At 36.7% G+C, this 18,221-nt stretch overlaps 1 protein-coding gene across 1 annotated transcript in view; it reads right to left on the minus strand.

Moving 5' to 3' along the window:
- Positions 1-18,221, minus strand: part of ZRANB3 (zinc finger RANBP2-type containing 3) — a 287,380-nt gene that overhangs the window by 117,594 nt on the left and 151,565 nt on the right. The window contains exon 6 of the mRNA XM_003794377.2: positions 12,871-12,956. Within this exon, the coding sequence (XP_003794425.1) occupies positions 12,871-12,956 (86 nt within the window). The remainder of the gene's footprint in view (positions 1-12,870; positions 12,957-18,221) is intronic.

An 18,221-nucleotide genomic window follows, 5' to 3' on the forward strand; every position in this document is an offset into this window, starting at 1 on the left:
AAAAAAAAAAAAAAAAAAGAATTTGGACCACGTGAAAATAGTATCATAAAAAATAAACAAAAATTGTATATGTAACCATGTATGTCTTATGCTTTAAAACCTCACATTGTAGGGGCTGGAGGGTAGAAGAAATGGAGAATATTGTCTAATGGGAACAGAGTTTCAGTTTGGAGTAATGAAAAAGTTCTGGTGATGAAAAGGGGTGATGATTGCACAGCAATGAGAATGTACTGAAAGTCACTGAACTGTATGTACACATAAAAAATGGTTAGATGGCAATTTTATTATATTTATTTTACTGCAGTAAAAAACCCCAAAATATTGGCTGGGCACAGTGGCTCACACCTGTAATCCTAGCACTCTGGGAAGCCAAGTGGGTAGATCAGCCTGAGCAAAAGTAAGACCTGGTCTCTACTAAAAACAGAAAACCAGGTAGGCACTGTGGCACATACTTACAGTCCCAGCTACTTGGGAGGCTGAGGTAAGAGGATCACTTGAACACAAAAGTATGAGGTTGCTGTGAGCTATGACGCCAGGGCACTTTACCCAGGGCAATAGAGTTAGACTCTGTCTCAAAAAAATTAAAAGAAATTTTTAAAAAATTTATAAAAACCCCTACAATACTAATAACTAAAAAAAAAAAAAAAAAAAAAAAAAAAATGCCACAATGCCTTTTGCCTGCCATTATGACCAAGAACAAGACTCTGTATGATATGACCCCTACTGAATTGAATCACTATCTTTCTTCCTTTAGTTCTAGAATATTCAGCAAACTAGACTTAGTTTAGTTCCTGAATGGCATACCAGTCTTTCTTGCTCTGCACCTTAGCACATAAAATTTTCTCTTCCTAGAATATAAATAAACATTGCTCACTCACAGGATACCTGTTCTGGCCTCTGTGACTTGATTAGTTCACTCTGCCATACTGTGCCCTAGTGTCTTTTGCATCCATTCCATGACATTCATTGCAACTGTAATTATCTAGTTAGTGTTTGACCTAGAAAGTCAGCATAGGCTGGACCATGTGGATCTTGTTCCCTAATGCCTATCTAATGACTAACACATGGCACAGAATATAAAAGGTACCCTAAAATATTTTTGGAATGAATTTTTGATCCAAACTCAATTGCCTACATTTAATCTAATCAACAAGTGGAGTAGAACCTATACTCCATTTTAGTCTATGGTTTTTTGAAGCCAGAAATCTTTTTTAACTAAATTACTGATAACACCTGATGGTTTCTCAAATCCCTTCCACATAAGCTGACTTTCTGAAAATAAATGGAGAATTTATCCTATCAATTTTTATCTAATTATTTTTCAAATTTCTCTCTGCCATCCAGTATATTAACTATTTTTCTCAGATTTTAACCATTTGCAAATAGAATAGACATGGGTGAGAACATTAAATGCAACAATGCTAAAGAAAGAATACAGTGCAATTCCACAAGAAAATTTCCTGATGCTGACAAAGACCCATTAATTAACACTCTTCTGGAATGGCTATCTACACCTTTAATGTGGATTGTCACCCAACATTTTCCTCTTCATCAAAATTTAGACAATTCTTCGAAGAGGTAGAACTGGCACAAAATATCAATGACAAAGAAAGTTTATAAACTTTGATAAATTACTATTAAGATATACTAGAATGTTCTTTCTTTTCTTTCTTTTTTTTTTGAGACAAGAGTCTTGCTTGTTGCCCCAGGTAGAGTGTGGTGATGTCACCATAGTTTGTAACCTTAAACTCCTGGGCTCAAGTGATCCTCAAGCCTCAGCCGCCTGAGCAGCTGGGACTACAAGTATATACCAGGACTCCCACTAATTTTTCCATTTTAAGTAGAGAGGGTCTCTCGTTCTTGCTTAGGCTGCTCTGGAACTCCTGAGCTCAAGTGATTCTCCCACCTCAGCCTCCCAGAGTACTAGGATTACAACTATAAGCCACTGTGCCCAGTCTTTTAGAATGTTAACTTTTAAACATGACATTAAAGAAAGACAAATATGTCTTCCCATAGCATATCTTTTGAAGGTAGCTGCTACCAGGATGCTTGGCTGATGATACAGTTTGGGTATCTGTCCCATCCAAATCAAAATTCGATCACCAGTGTTGGAAGCAGGGGCTGAGGGAAGGTGTTAGGGTCAGGATGGCAGATTCTTCATGATGGCCTTGGTGCCATCTTCCTGGTAACGAGTGAATCCTGCTCTATTATATAGCTCACAGGAGAGCTGGTTGTTCAAAGTGTGGCACTCTTCCTCTCTCTTTTGCTTCTTCTCTAGCCATGTGACACACCTGCTCCTCTTTTGCTTTTTGCCATGAGTGGAGGCTTCCTAAAGTCCTTGCCAGAAGCAGATATTAGCACTATGCTTCCTATACAGTCTGCAGAACCAGGAGCCAAAGAAACCCACTTTCTTTATAAATTACCTATCCTCGGGCATTCCTTTATAGCAACACAAAACAGACTAACAGATTTGGGTTATCTATGTGTCCTCCTTTTCTATGTAAAAGAATATTCTTTAAATTTGCCATTACCAAAGTCTTTATCACTTAAACAGATTATCAATTTTACCAAAAATGGTAAAAGAAAGTCAGATACAGGGTTAGCCATTTAACCTTACTAAGTGCTTATAAAATGACAGAGGGGGACTAAATCTTTTCTAGCTCTAACAATTGATCATTCAATGTGGTCATGGTTGAAAATGAATGGGCTGCCTTTTCCAAATTGTTTTTATAGCTTCCCCTAAATATAACTCAGTAAAGTAAATGATGTAAGTCATTTTGGATAAAAAATGTTTCAGTTGAGTAATATTTCTACTGTCCTTGAATCAAACCAGGTAGGTGTTAACCTATACCTTGACTTCTCATCTCCAAACCACATATATGTTAGTATATTTCTGTTTGCCATTAATTACCTATTTAATAAACTTATAAAGGCAAAGTTACATTTTTGCTGAAGCTCCACTTAACTTTTGAATATAGTCATGACATTTCAAATATAAAATATGGGTCTAGAACTGAATAACTAACCATAATTTGCATTCTGCAAAATTATAGTGTGAAAATGACACCTTCACAGAATCAAAACATTATGGAAAAAAATATAGCATTCCACAGACTAACTTAAAATGCAGGAAGTGCCTTCATATGAATCAAAGTCTATGGAACCACAGTGCTTTCAAGGTAAAGAAGTAAAGGAATAACAAAACTTTTGAAATGGAACCTGAAAAAAAAAGCCGTTTGAAAAGCATATTAATCTTGAAACGGCTTTCCCTGGAAAACAAAAAATAGAACATACTCTCCACAATCATAAAGTATTTCACAAAGATGAGCCTTTCTTTGAAACAAGATTTGCATTTAGAAACAGACAGGTATACATTTCTATTGCATATGAAAAGTCCTAATTAAAAAATAATAAAGAAATACTTATTGACCACTTAGACTTTTTGAGTCCTCCAAAGTTAATGCAATAAATGTTTTATGTAGGCAAATTTTTGGTACATATCGTCTCTAAGAATGTGATTAAGGGAAGTGTGATAGCTCATACTTCTAATTCCAGCACTTTGGGAGGCTGAGACAGGAAGATTGCTTGAGGCCAGGAGTATAAGACCAGTCTGGGCAACAGAGCAAGACCCTATTCCAGAAATAAATTAAAAATTACCTGGGTGTTCTGGCACAAAGCTATAGTACCAGGTACTTGGGAAGTTGAGGTGGGGGGATTGCGTGAGCCTAGGAGTTTGAGGCTACAGTGAGCTATGATTACACTACTGTACTCCAGCCTGGACAACAGAGCAAAACCTTATCTCTAATACAAATAGCTCTGATAAAGAATAAAAAAAAAAAAGAATTGTGTTAAGAGCTAACAACATCTAGCATCACTTAAAACAGTCCTATGATAGGAACAAAATGAATTTAGGGATGGTGTATTAAGAAACATAATTTTAACTATAAGAAACTGAAACACTGAATCAAGATTGTGTAATAAAAAATAATACCTTTTTTTTTTTTGAGACAGAGTTTCACTTTGTCAGCCTCGGCAGAGTGCTCTGGTATCATAGCTCACAGCAACCTCAAACTCTTGACTCCGGTGATCCTCTTGTTTCAGTTTTTCATTTTTAGTAGAGATGGGATCTCATTCCTGTTCAGGCTAGTCTCAAACTTGTGAGCTCAAGTGATCCACCTGCCTCAACCTCCCAGACTGCTAGGATTATAGGCATGAGCCACCGTGCCTGGCCTAAAAAAGAAATATACTTAATAGGAATTCAGAGTCCAGGAAGGCTCCTAGATTAGTTGATTCCCAGGATCTTTGCACCTCTTCCCTATGTCATCAAAGAACTAGCCTTGTCTAAATCTGATACCTTACATGATCAGAAGACAGCTATTAGCAGCAAATAGGGTAACATGTTTTTCTTTGTTCATATTCAGCTTAAGAGCAAGTATCTTGTCCTCCAACGCTGATCTAAAGCCATTCTTTTCAGTATGCTTGGGACACAACCAAACCTAGACAAACAATAGCTGTTAGAAGAATATCATGTGCTAACTGACTTTGACCAGAATTCACCAGTGAAATGCGATACAAAGTCAACTTCTCCCAAGTCATATACATACACATATATACACACCCCTAAACTAAATCAGGATTCCATTTGAAAGGAAGGCAGAAGGTTGGCAGCTAACAGTGTTCAAAACAGATGCTGCTGTTGATTTCTGAGTAGAAGGGGGAAGCATTGATTTGGGGCATCTTAGCAAAACATCACTGTAACTTTCATTCCCATGCATTGTTAAAAAAAAAATAAAAATCACGTGGTAAAAATTAAAGAGTTTAGGCAAACCATAAAAGCAAAATGGATTTATATTATAGTATAATAAAAACTTATTTTACTTTTGTAGACTTCAGTGACATTGTGACATACCACAAAATTATATTAAGTTAAAAATCCTTAAGAGAATTTAGCTAAATGATTTCCATTTTTTTCTTTTACATAAAAGTAGCTAAATAAATGATATGGTGTCAATTATATAAGAATTCCTGTTAGTAGCTAATTGATTATCAGAATCACTGTTTTGCTCATGATTTAAAATCAACATGAAGAAAACCAGATGTTGACCTGGAAAAGATTATCCTAATCACTTAGTCCCTCAGGGAGCTCCACATCTAAATCATAAAAAATCCTTCTCGAAGATGATTGTGCTGCTTGTTTTTTAACACTACTTCAGTCTTTAGGAACACTCTGAAGTTCTGTCTGATTAACCCCATCAGCTTGATAACATCTGTGAATTTAGCAGATGAATGATGCTATTCATCCCAAGACTTATATGATAAGAAAAAAACAGATCGAGTATCAATGATTCAATAAACATTGAAAATCATGTGCCAGGTGCTGTGCTAGACCCTGGGAATGTAACACTGGAAAAGGGAAATGTTCCCTGCCCTCAAGGAGTTTCTCACTAGTAACTCACTCCAAAGGAGAAGATAATACAATCTAAGTCTCTAACATATTGATCACATACCATTGAAAAATGGTCTCATTATAAAATCTCCAGCCAGCTGGGTGCTCACACTAAGCTGAATAGTTGAAATAACCACATGCAAACTAGAATCCTTAGAACCCTGTGGCTTCTACAGAGAAGTCTAAGAGGCTGTCAGTTGGGTCAGTGGCTACTATAAGGATAATTCTGGAATATCCAGAAAAAATCTACATGCATATGTGTATTTATGTTTAAATACCTTTTAAAATAATATAGGCTGGATACGGTGGGTCACGCCTGTAATCCTAGCACTCTGGGAGGCTGAGGCGGGTGGATTGCTTGAGCTCATGAGTTTGAGACCAGCCTGAGCAGAACTGAGACCCCATCTCTACTAAAAATGAAAAACTGAGGCAAGAGGATCTCTTGAGCCCAAGAGTTGAGGTTGCTGTGAGCTATGATGCCAAGCACTCTACCCAGGGAAACAAAGTGAGACTGCCTCAAAAAAAAAATAACATAAAATAAAATAAATAATAAATAATATAATATAAAGGATAACACAATTTTCTGCAAAATCCCTTTTCTTTTAACAATGTATCTTAGAAATTCTCTGTTATCAACACATATAGAGCTACATCAGTCTTTTCAAAGATTGCAAAGTATTCCATTTTATGAATGCACCATAATTTATACATGTATAATCAGTACCCTACTGATGTCTTTATTGTCAATCATTATTTACTAGCCAAGCAATTTTAATTATGTACATATGCTTGCATGTAAGTATACTTATATATTGTATATGTATGATACATATGTCAATAATATACATATGTAAGAATATACATAAAAAATTACATAAACTAGCATACATAAACAAGTACAAGATAAACTTCTTGAATATTAATTGCTCAATTAGGTGTATGAGCTTTTAAAACTTTGGTAGATATAGTGAAATTGCTTCCAATAGCACAGCCATCACATTCCCTCCAAAATGTAAGAGAGTTCCCGTTTTTTACATATGCGTATTGACATAATGTTTCATCAAATTTTCTTTTACAACTATAGGAGATAAAAACTTGTGCCTTACTGTAGTTTCAATGTGAATGTCTCTTATAATTCAGATTTATATAGTTAAAACCTATTTATTTCCTTTTCTGTCAATGATATATATATATATATATGTACATTTTTCTCATTTGTTGAAAATAGCTTTATCTTTAATTTGTTACACAAGAATAATTTTTCTTCACCTAGAAATATTGCATTTTACTTTAGATGTAGTATTTTCTGAAAAGGAGATACCTTTTAAATTCCTGTTCAGTAAAATATATTCATTTTTTATTAATTTCCTACATCAAAGTTATAAAAGAATTTCCCTATGTTTCATTTAGGGTTTTATTTATTTATTTATTCATTTATTTGTGTGTGTGTGTTTAATTTTTTAATCAAATATTTTATTTAAGATAATTGTACATTAATTAACATTTAGTTTGAAAAAAAATACAGAGAGATTTTATGTACTCTTTGCCTACTTTTCCCCAAGAATAACATCCTGCTAAACAATAGTAAAACATTACAACCAGGATATGGATGTTGATATACTTAGGGTATCAAATAGCCCATTCACAACAAAGAGTTCTCATGTTTCTCATTCACTATGGCATCCACTCTCCTTCCTATTCAGCCCCTATTCCTAAACCTGACAACAGCCAATTTGTTCTCCTTTTCTATAATTTTATAATTTAAATAGCATTACATAAATTGAATTATACAACACATAACATTTGGGCATAGGCTTTCTTCACTCAGCATCATTTTCTAGCAACTCATCCAAGTTGTTACATACATCAATAGTTGATTCCTTTTCATTGTTGAGTAGTTATCCATATGTTTAATTTTAAAGAAACTACAAAATAGTTTTCTAACATGGTGGTACCAGTCTATATTTTCACCATCAATTTACTTCTTATCTTTAAATTCGGTTACTTCAGTGAGATTTCCTGTGTGCTCACTCATTAAGCCAATATTTTTCTTCAATTGTTTGAATACATTCTCTTTCAGTTCTTAGAACATATCTATAACAGCTATTTTAATATGTTTATCTGCTATACCATTATCTAGGCCTTGTTGGGCTTGGTTATATTGACTGTATTCACTTTCTCGATTATGGGTCAGTTTTCCTGTGTCTTTGCATATCTGGTAATTTTCATTGTATTCTAGACGTTGCATATGATATCTGTTATTTTCCTCTGAAAAGTGATGACTTGTGTTCTAGTATCAACTTCAATTTCTGGCTAATCCTCTCATATTGTTAAGCTTGCATTATATTTATTTTCTTAGGATTGATCTTAGCAAACCCCAAAAATGCTTCCCAAGCCTGTTTTACCTGATGGGACTCTGTCAGCTTTGTGAATCCTGTCAGGATTTGGTTTTATCCTATTATGGAGGGATCAAAAATGAGACTTGCTGTAGGATATGGTCCTTACACTTATGGTACAGACTTTTTGATGTTTTGACTGGATGTCATATAAAATAACGTGGTGTTGAAGAAATTTCCACTCTCTAGCTGTGTAAATAATTCTACTTCACCAGAGCAGCTCAACTTCTAGTGTGTCTGTTATTCTCTAAGCACTTACAGTAACTGCTGTCTTAGACATCTCGGATAGTCTCACCTGACGTCCTTGGCCAAGAACTTGTAGGACAAACACATTCAGGCTTCTGGAGCTCTCACTAAGCCTATTTCCATCCTCTCCCATGTCTTGTCTGACACACTTCAGTCACACCACTTTCTCTGAACTCTTTATCTTTGCCTCCTCACTTCACTGGAACCACCATTCTTATCCTAGATTCTAGCTCTTTATACCACGAATGAGAATTGTCCCTCAGCAAAAGATTCAATTCATTGTGGAATTACCCAATGCTCAAGAATCATAGTCTTGCATTGCTTATTTTCCAACATCTGAGATATATGTTTGCTTTTGTAGACTAGAGTTTTATTTAATAATGTTTAAATACTTGACTCATTTGGATATTTTTGTGTGCAAGAATAGGGGAAAAGAGTGCTGACATGGTGGCTCATGCCTATAATTGTAGCACTCTGTGAGGCTGGTAGGTGGATTGCTTAAGCTCAGGAGTTTGAGACCAGACTAAGGAAAAGTGAGACTCTGTTTCTAAAAATAGCCAGTGTTGTGGTAGGCATCTGTAGTCCCAGCTACTCAGGAGGTTGAGGTAACAGGATCTCTTGAGCATAGGAGTGTGATGTTGCTGTGAGCTATGATGCCACAGCACCCTATGGAGGATGACAAAGTGAGACTGTCTCAAAAAAAAAAAAAAACCTGAGAAAGAATCCCCTTCTCTTTCTTTAAAACTCTAGTTTTTCATAATTTTCTTGACAATTCTTGCTTATTTATTTTTTCAAATAACGTTCAGAGTCAGCTTTTTGAATCTAAGAGAAAAATCCTTTTAACATTTATTGGCTATATTGTATCTACTGATAAATTCAGAAAATAGTGAAATCTTTGTAATACTAAGTCTTCTCACCAAATAAGAGCATAAGGCTTTTTTTTTATTATATCCTTTAGTAAGACTATTGAGTTTTCCAGATCTTGCAGATTTCTAAGTATATTCTTTAGCAGTACATTTTTTGTTGTTAGATTTTCTTAGTGTAAATATTGTTTTCTTCATTATATTTTAGAACTATGTATTATTTGTGTACAAAAAGACAATTGTTTTTTTTAATAGGAACTTTGTGCAAGGATACCTTAATGAGTTCCCTTTTTTCTGAACATTTTTCAGCTTATTGTCACACTCTTCCAAATAAATAATATTAGCTTCACATAATGATTTTGCCTTATTCTTTTCAAATTTTACCTCTTACTTTTCTTTTGGTTAATTGAAATGATCAGTAGCTCCAGAATAAAGTTAAACTGTGGTAACAGTGACCATCCTCGCCTTGATTTTAGTGTTTCGTGAGGTGGTGTTTGGGATTTGAAAGATATATACAAAAATATCGATATGCATTTAAATACACACATATACCCTAAATTTATTAAAAATTGTAATCAAGGATACATGCTGAATTTTATCTAATTAAATATTAGAATATTAAACTATGTTTGAATTCCTGGTATGAATCCATTTGCTTACAGTTAGTATAATATGTCTTTTAATGTGCTTCTGGATTCTACTAATCTATTAATATTGAGGATTTCTTCATTTAGGAGAAATAGTCTCCTGCTTTCTTTACTTGTACTATCTCACCTGATCTTAGAATCAATGTTAGATTGGCTTCACACAAACAATTTTAGAGGATTTTTCTATTTCTGTATTCTGAAGCCTTTTTATTAAGCATCAAAAGGTCATGACCATATGGGGTTATTTGAAAAATATTACAGAAATGTAAAAAGAAAAAACACATACACATATTAGGGGAAAAAACATGAGAGACTCATACTACATTCAAAGAAATGATAATTATAACATATAAAGATTTCCAATATATTAAGAAGGAAAAGGCTAATACATTTAGTAGACAAAAAAGCAAAGAGTACAGCAATCAACAAAAAAAAGTACAAATGATTCATATCTGTGTGAAAAACTCCTCAACTGCATTTAATAATATAATGGAAAAATGTGTATTAAAGCTGTTCAGATTGGTAAGAATAAAATAGTTTATATTTCACTATGCTAATAAGGTGTGGGGGCTCGGCGCCTGTGGCTCAAGTGGCCAAGGCGCCAGTCACATACACCTGAGCTGGTGGGTTCAAATCCAGCCAGGGCCTGCCAAACAACAATGATGGCTGCAATGAAAAAATAGCCAGGCATTATGGTGGGCCCCCATAGTCCCAGCTACTTGGGAGGCAGAGGCAGAAGAATCGCTTGAGCCCAGGAGTTAGAGTTGTCCCTCAGCACAGCACTCTGCCCAAGGTGACAGCTTGAGGCTCTGTCTCAAAAAAAAAAAGGTGTGGGAAAAGAAACACTCTTGTACATGGCTGGTGGAGATATAAATCACTATAACTTTTATGGCACATGATTTAGAAAACCTAATAATACCAAAATGCACATGCCCTTTGAACCAGTTCTATAAATTTATCACAGAATTTTTTCCATGTGTATGTCATGAAATATTAAATAGCTAAACATTATTTAGTGTTCATGATATATAGTCTCTGTTCAACATCTTTATAAATATTAGGTAATGTAAATCTTATAATAATCTGAGGCAGGCATAATTATTAGAGAATAATTATTAGAGGAGAAAAACAGAGTTGTTTTATTTTTTTTTTTGAGACAGAGCCTCAAGCTGTCCCCCCTGGGTAGAGTGCCATAGCATCATAGCTCACAGCAACCTCCAACTCCTGGGCTCAAGTAAATCTCCTGCCTCAGCCTCCCAAGTAGCTGGGACCACAGGCACACGCCACAATGCCCGGCTATTTTTTAGTTGCAGCCGTCATTGTTGTTTTGGTGGGCCTGGGCTGGATTTGAACCTGCCACCTTAGGTGTATGTGGCTGGAGCCTTAGCCACTTGAGCCACAGGCACCGAGCTGAAAAACAGAGTTTTTAGAGCTGAAATAATAGAGTTTTTAGAGCTAAAGTATGGGGGTTTCTAAAATGAAACATCTCTGGCTGGGCATGGTGGCTCATGCCTGTAATCCCAACACTTGGGAGGCTGAGGCAGGTGGATCACCTGAGCTCAAGAGTTTGAGACCAGCCTGAGCAAGAGTGAGACCCCATCTCTAAAAAATAGCCAGGTGTTGTGGCGGGTGCCTGTAGTCCCAGCTACTTGGGAGGCTGAGGTAAAAGAATCACTTAAGCCCAAGAGTTTGAGGTTGCTGTAAGCTGTGTGATACCATGGCACTCTACTGAGGGTGACAAAGTGAGACTCTATCTCAAAAAAAAAAATAAAATAAAATAAAATATCTTGTAGACAGTAGATATAAAAATAAAACACAGGTGGTCAAGCTCTAAATTTCCATGCTTTTAACAACTATAATATACTACCTCTAAACATGTACAAAGATAATCATTGTATCATTGTATGCAATAGTTATATATTACAAACATCCATTTTTTTTTTTATGTAGTTCATTGCAAAAATATAGTAGAACTTATGTAAGTTGACCACCCAAGGGACTGTAACAAAATGGTCAACATAGGGAGGTGGCCAGCATAAGGAACTAGGCCTACTGTACTGATATGTATAGTGCATGTAGTGCATGTCTGGTCTAGGAAAATTAGGTCAACTTAAGGAATGATCAATGCAGAGAAGTGGTCAACTATGGAGGCTTCAATATTGTACATATAATAAATTCCAAACAATGAACTACATACGGCATTTAAAATGAATGTCAAGGTTTCTTCCATAACTGACATAAAAGGATCTCCAAGACATTTTAGATGAAGAAAGTAACTGCAGAATAATGTATTCATTATTCTACTATGTTTTCCTATAAAGGAAAACAATATTACACATGTGTAATCACATATGTTTGTTCAGGCACAGACTATTCCCAGAAGGACACATAAGAAACTGTAACACTGGTTACTTGAGAAGTGAAATGGTTGTCTGGGAAACAATAGTGAAAAAGACAACTTGACTTTTCACTTTGTATAATGTCTTAACAAGAAGTAGAACAGGCTGAATGGAGTAGCTCACGCCTATAATCCTAGCACTCTGGGAGGCTGAGGTGGATGGATTGCCTAAGCTAGGGAGTATGAAACCAACCTAAGCAAAAGTAAGATCTTATCTCTACTAAAAATAGAAAAACTAGCCAGGCATTATGCAGGAGGCTGAGGCAAGAGAATCACTTGAGCCCAAGAGTTTGAGGTTGCCATGAGCTGTAAAACCCTGGCACTCTACCCAGGGTTACAGAGTGAGACTGTCTCAAAAAAAGAAAAAGTTAAATAACTTCAAAAATAAAAAGTAGAACTTAAAAAATAAAAATAAAGAAAATGGTCATTACCTATTACTTTTATTTATTGTACATATGGGTTATTCATACAAGCTATAATATGAAGATATTATTCCACAGTTACTATGAGTTTGTTAAACTCTAGAACAAAGAATGGCTTATAAAGCTTAATGCTCACAGTAAATATGTGAGTTACAAGCTTACAGAAAATAGTATGTCATACGGTGCCTCTGGCCCAGTGGGAAGGGCGCTAGTCCTATATACTGAGGGTGGTGGGTTCAAACCTGGCCCTGGCCAAACTGCAACAAAAAAAATAGCTGGGCATTGTGGCAGGCGCTTGTGGTCCCGGCTACTTGGGAAGCTGAGGCTAGAGAATCGCTTAAGCCCAGGAGTTGGAGGTTGCTGTGAGCTGTATGAAACTCTACCAAGGGTGACAGAGTGAGACTCTGTCTCTTAAAAAAAAAAAGAAAGAAAAGAAAAATAGTATGTCATACCTGATATGTGCGTTACAGTATCTTTTCGCATAGTCATTCCATGACCCAAATTTTTGTGGAAAGAGAGCTTCAATCTGCATGAAAAGCTGTAAGAATACAAATGTTCTCAATACGTTGTAATATTTCCAATTAAATTATGATTATGAAACCAATTAATAAAATAATACAAAGTAAAAAAGCCCATTAACCCATGAACAGACTAATAAAATGTGGTATATATATACCGTGTAATACTATTCAGGCACAAAAACAGATGGAGACTTTATATATTTTGTATTAACCTGGATGGAGTTTTTTTTTTTTTTTTTGAGACAGAGCCTCAAGCTGTCCCCCTGGGCAGAGTGCCGTGGCATTACAGCTCACAGCAACCTCCAACTCCTGGGCTCAAGCGAGTCTCCTGCCTCCGCCTCCCAAGTAGCTGGGACCACAGGCGCCCGCCACAATGCCCGGCTATTTTTTGGTTGCAGCCGTCATTGTTGTTTGGCGGGTCCGGGCTGGGGATTCGAACCCGCCACCTTAGGTGTACATGGCTGGCGCCTTAGCTGGTTGAGCTGTAGGCGCCGAGCCAACCTGGATGGAGTTGAAGAACATTCTCTTCAATAAAGTATCACAAGAATAAAAAACTCAATACTAACATGAAATCAGTAGATGAACAACTATAGGTCCACACAGTGGGGGTGGGGAGTGAGGGCAAGAGGGGAGACTGCAGGGGGAATGGTAAACTCTCACCTAATGGACACAATGTAGGGTATATGGCACACCTCCTAGGTGAAGGGTTCAACCACAAATTGCGCTTCACCTAACAAATCCAAACAATATAATCTAATCATTTGTATTCTAATATTAATCTTAGTGAAATAAATGAATAAATAAGTAAATAAGTAAAAAAGAAGCATATCATATATTCTCCTTTCCTTTTTTTTTTTGCAGTTTTTGGCTGGGGCTGGGTTTGACCCCTTCACCTCCAGCATATGGGGCCAGCACCTCACTCATCTGAGCCACAGGCACCACCCCATATATTCTCTTTTATCCTCATGAAGAGGATCCAATTATACCTACTACTGAAGAACTAGAATCCAGTCCCATAAAACATGTCTTAGATGATTATAAAGTACAGATATATTTATTTTTATTTAGTTTTAAAAATTATTTAAACAAAAATAATAAAGCATTCTTCAAAGGCTGAATAGTAAATTTACTCTAAAATATTTAAACAGACTCCTGATATTAGATATAGAGCCTGTTTCTAGCTTTTATGTAGTTATAAAATTTAATGACTTTATATAACACTGTGTGTATGTATATACATGAATATATAAGTGCAGGTGTATGTATTCACATCTATATCTATAATCTGTCTATTTCTCCATCCATCTGAATTTCTATTAGAGGGGTCATAGGCTATAGTTTTAGAAATAGAATAACTGAGTTTAAGAGGCTTGGTGCCTATAGCTCAGGGCTAGGGTGCCAGCCACATACACTAGAGCTGGTGGGTTCAAACACAGCCCTGGCCTGCCAAACAACAAAGACAACTACAACCAAAAAGTAGCTGGACATTGTGGCATGCACCTATAGTCCTAGCTACTTGGGAGGTTGAGGCAAGAGAATTGTTTAAGCCCAAGAGTTTGAGGTTGCTGTGAACTTTGACAGCTGTACTACTGAGAGCGACACAGTAAGACTCTGTCTCAAAAAAAAAAAAAAGACTTCATACTTCACCAAAAAAAAATTAATCTTAGAAATAAAAAAAATAGTATTAATATTACAAAATCTTTTCCTTTTTACAACTCTGATAGATTGCACATAGTAGTATCTCACAGTTATGGTAGTAGGCTTTTTTTTTTTTTTAAGAGACAGAGTCCCATTTTATCATCCTTGATAGAGTGTCATGGCGTCACAGCTCATAGCAACCTCCAACTGCTGGGCTTAGGCGATTCTCTTGTCCCCGCCTCCTGGGACTATAGGCACCCACCACTATGCCTGGCTATTTTTTTTGTTGCAGTTTGGCTGAGGCCAGGTTCAAACCCACCACCCTTAGTATATGAGGCCAGTGCCTTACCCACTGAGCCATAGGCGCTGCCCTATGGTAGTAGGCTTTTAAAAATAACAGCTTTGGCTTGGCGCCTGTGGCTCAAGTGGCTAAGGCACCAGCCACATACACCTAAGGTGGCAGGTTCGAATCCAGCCTGGACCCGCCAAACAACAATGACGGCTGCAACTAAAAAATAGCTGGGCGTTGTGGTGGGCACCTATGGTCCCAGCTACTTGGGAGGTGGAGCAGAGACTCGGTTGAGCCCAGGAGTTGGAGGTTGCTGTGAGCTATGAAGCGACGGCCCTCTACCCAGGGGAATAGTTTGAGGCTCTGTCTCAAAAAAGAAAATAATAAAATAAAATAAATAACAGCTTTGAGATATAATTCATATACCATAAAATTCACACTTTCAAAGTATACAATTTTGTGGCTTTTAGTATATTCACAAAGTTGTACATCAATCACAACTATCCAATTCTGGCAACCACTAATCTACTTTCTATCTCTATGCATATGCCTATTCTGGACATTTCATATAAATATAATTATGTAATATGTAGCCTTTTGTGACTGGCTTCTTTTACTCAGCATATAATTTTCAAGGTTGATCCATGTTGTATTATGTATAGCATTTCATTCCTTTTTGTGGCCAAATAATATTCTATTTTATAGAATATTATAGAATATGTATGGTCTAGAATGCCAGGGCATCAGCCTAGCTCATAGCAAGCTCAAACTCCTGGGTTCATGTAATCCTCTTGGCTCAGCCTCCAAATAGCTGGGACTACAGGCACCTGCCACAATACCTGGATAATTTTTTCCATTTTTAGTAGAAACAAGATCTTGAACTCCTGAGTTTAAGCAGTCCTCCCACCTTGGCCTCCCAGAGTGTATCCAGGATTATAGGTATGAGCCACATACCCTGCCTATTTCCACTCTTTAAGTATCATAAATAATGCTACTACATACACCTATATACAATTTCTTTGTGAACATGTTTTCAGTTCTCTTGAGTATATACCTAGGGATGGAACTGTTGGTTCATACACTAACTCTATATTTAATTTTTTAATGAATTGTCAAAGTGTTTTCTAAAGTACTTGCTTAGGGGAAATGAACAGCTCCATAAGCCTATGTTCAAAATGAAGAAAGAATTCAAATCAATACCTAATTTACCTGAACACTAGAAAGGAAGAGCAAACTAAACCCATAGCAAATAGAAGAGGGTAAATAAAGATTAGAATGGAAATAAGTAAAATAGAAGATAGAAAAAAAATCAATGAAACCAAAAGTTGTTTTTTTGGTTTTGAGAGAGTTTCACTTTGTCTCTCTTGGTTGAGCACCGTGGCATCATAACTCACAGCAACATCAAACTCTTGAGCTCAAGCAATTCTCTTTCTCTTGCCTCAGCCTCCCAAGTAGCTGGGACTACAGATACCCGCCACAATGCCCAACTATTTTTAGAAACAAGGCATCGCTCTGGCTCTGACTGGTCTTGAACCTGTGAGCTCAGTTGATCCACCTGCCTCGGCCTCCCAGAGTGCTAAGATTGCAAGCATGAGCAACTGCACTGGCCCCAAAAGTTGTTTCTTGGAAAGATCAACATCATTGCTAAAACATTAGTCAAAATGACCAAGGTAAAAAATAAGGAAGACTCAAATTACTAAAATTAAGAATGAAAGAAGGGATATTACCATCAATCTCCCAGAAATACAAAGGATAAGTAAACACTATGAACAACTGCTTGCCAGTAAATTAGCTAACTTAGATGAAATGTTCAAATTCCTAGAAAGACACACAAAGTACTAAAACTGACTTAAGAAAAAAATACTCTTAATAGATACATACTCTACTAAAGAGACTGAATTAGTAGAGTAGTCACACTTAACCCACAGAGGATATGTTCTAAGATTCTCCATGAATACCTGAAACCATGGAAGAGTACCAAATCCTTAACATAGTGTTTTTTCATGTATTATACATATGTACCTAAAGTTTAATTTCTAAATTAGTCATAGTAAGAGATTAAAAACAACTAATAATAAAATAGAAGAATTATAATGATATACTATGCTAAAAGTTATATGGATATGGTCTTTCTCTCTTGTGCTCTTTCTCTCAAATATCTTATTGTGGCTTGGCGCCTGTGGCTCAAGCGGCTAAGGTGTCAGCCACATACACTGGAGCTAAAGGGTTCGAATCCAGCCCGGGCCTGCCAAACAACAATGACGGCTGTAATCAAAAAAATAGCTGGGCATTGTGGTGGGTGCCTGTAGTCCCAGCTACTTGGGTGGCAGAGGCAGGAGAATTGCTTGAGCCCAGGAGTTGGAGGCTGCTATGAGCTGTGATGCCAGGGCACTCTACCCAGGGGGACAGCTTGAGGCTCTGTCTCAAATGATAAAAAAAAAAAATCTTACTGTATTGTACTCAGCTATTTTTGGAGCACATTTGACTACAGTAACTTAAACCACGGAAAGCAAAAATGCAGAAAAGGGGAGACTAGTACAATTAAAAAAAAAAAAAACACCCAGAAGGCCAGGCACGGTGGCTCACACTTGTAATCCCAGTACTTGGGAGGCTGAGGTGGGTGGATTACCTGAGCTTACAAGTTCGAGACCAGCCTGAGCAAGAGTGAGACCCCATCTCTAAAAAATAGCCGAGCATTGTGGCAGGTGCCTGTAGTCCCTGCTATCTGAGAGGCTGAGGCAAGAGAATTGAACCCTAGAGTTTGAGGTTGCTGTGAGCTAAGACGCTATGGCACTCTACTAAGGGTGACCATGTGAGACTATCTCAAAAAAACAAAACAAAACAAAAAAACCCAAATAAACTACCCATAAATAAAAACCTAGACCAACAGTTTCACCACTGAATTCTACCAAACTGGTTTTTTAAATGTGATAATAATGTTCCAGAAACTTTTCCAAAAAACAGAAGAGAATCTTCCCAATTTGTTATATAGGCCACTATTACCAAATCAGACATATCACAAGATAACTAGAGACCAAATCTCTTATGAATAGAGACATAACAGGCCAAGTGTGAAGGCTCAAGCCTTTAATCACAACACTCTGCAAGGTCAAGGAAGGAGCACTGTTGAGACCAGAAATTCAAGGCCACTTTGGGTAACATGGCCAGACCACGTCTCTACAGAAAAATTTAAAAATTAGCTGGGAATGGAGGTTCACGCCTGTGTTCCAGCTACTGAGGAAGCTGACATGGGAGAACTGCTTGAACCTGGGAGTTCAAAGCAGTAATGAGCTATGATCATGTCACTGTACTCTGGTCTGGGCAACAAAGCTAGACCATCTCTTTTTTTTTTTTT

Source organism: Otolemur garnettii, unplaced genomic scaffold (assembly GCF_000181295.1).
Source record: "Otolemur garnettii isolate 467f Iridium unplaced genomic scaffold, OtoGar3 scaffold00080, whole genome shotgun sequence".
NCBI lineage: Eukaryota > Metazoa > Chordata > Mammalia > Primates > Galagidae > Otolemur > Otolemur garnettii.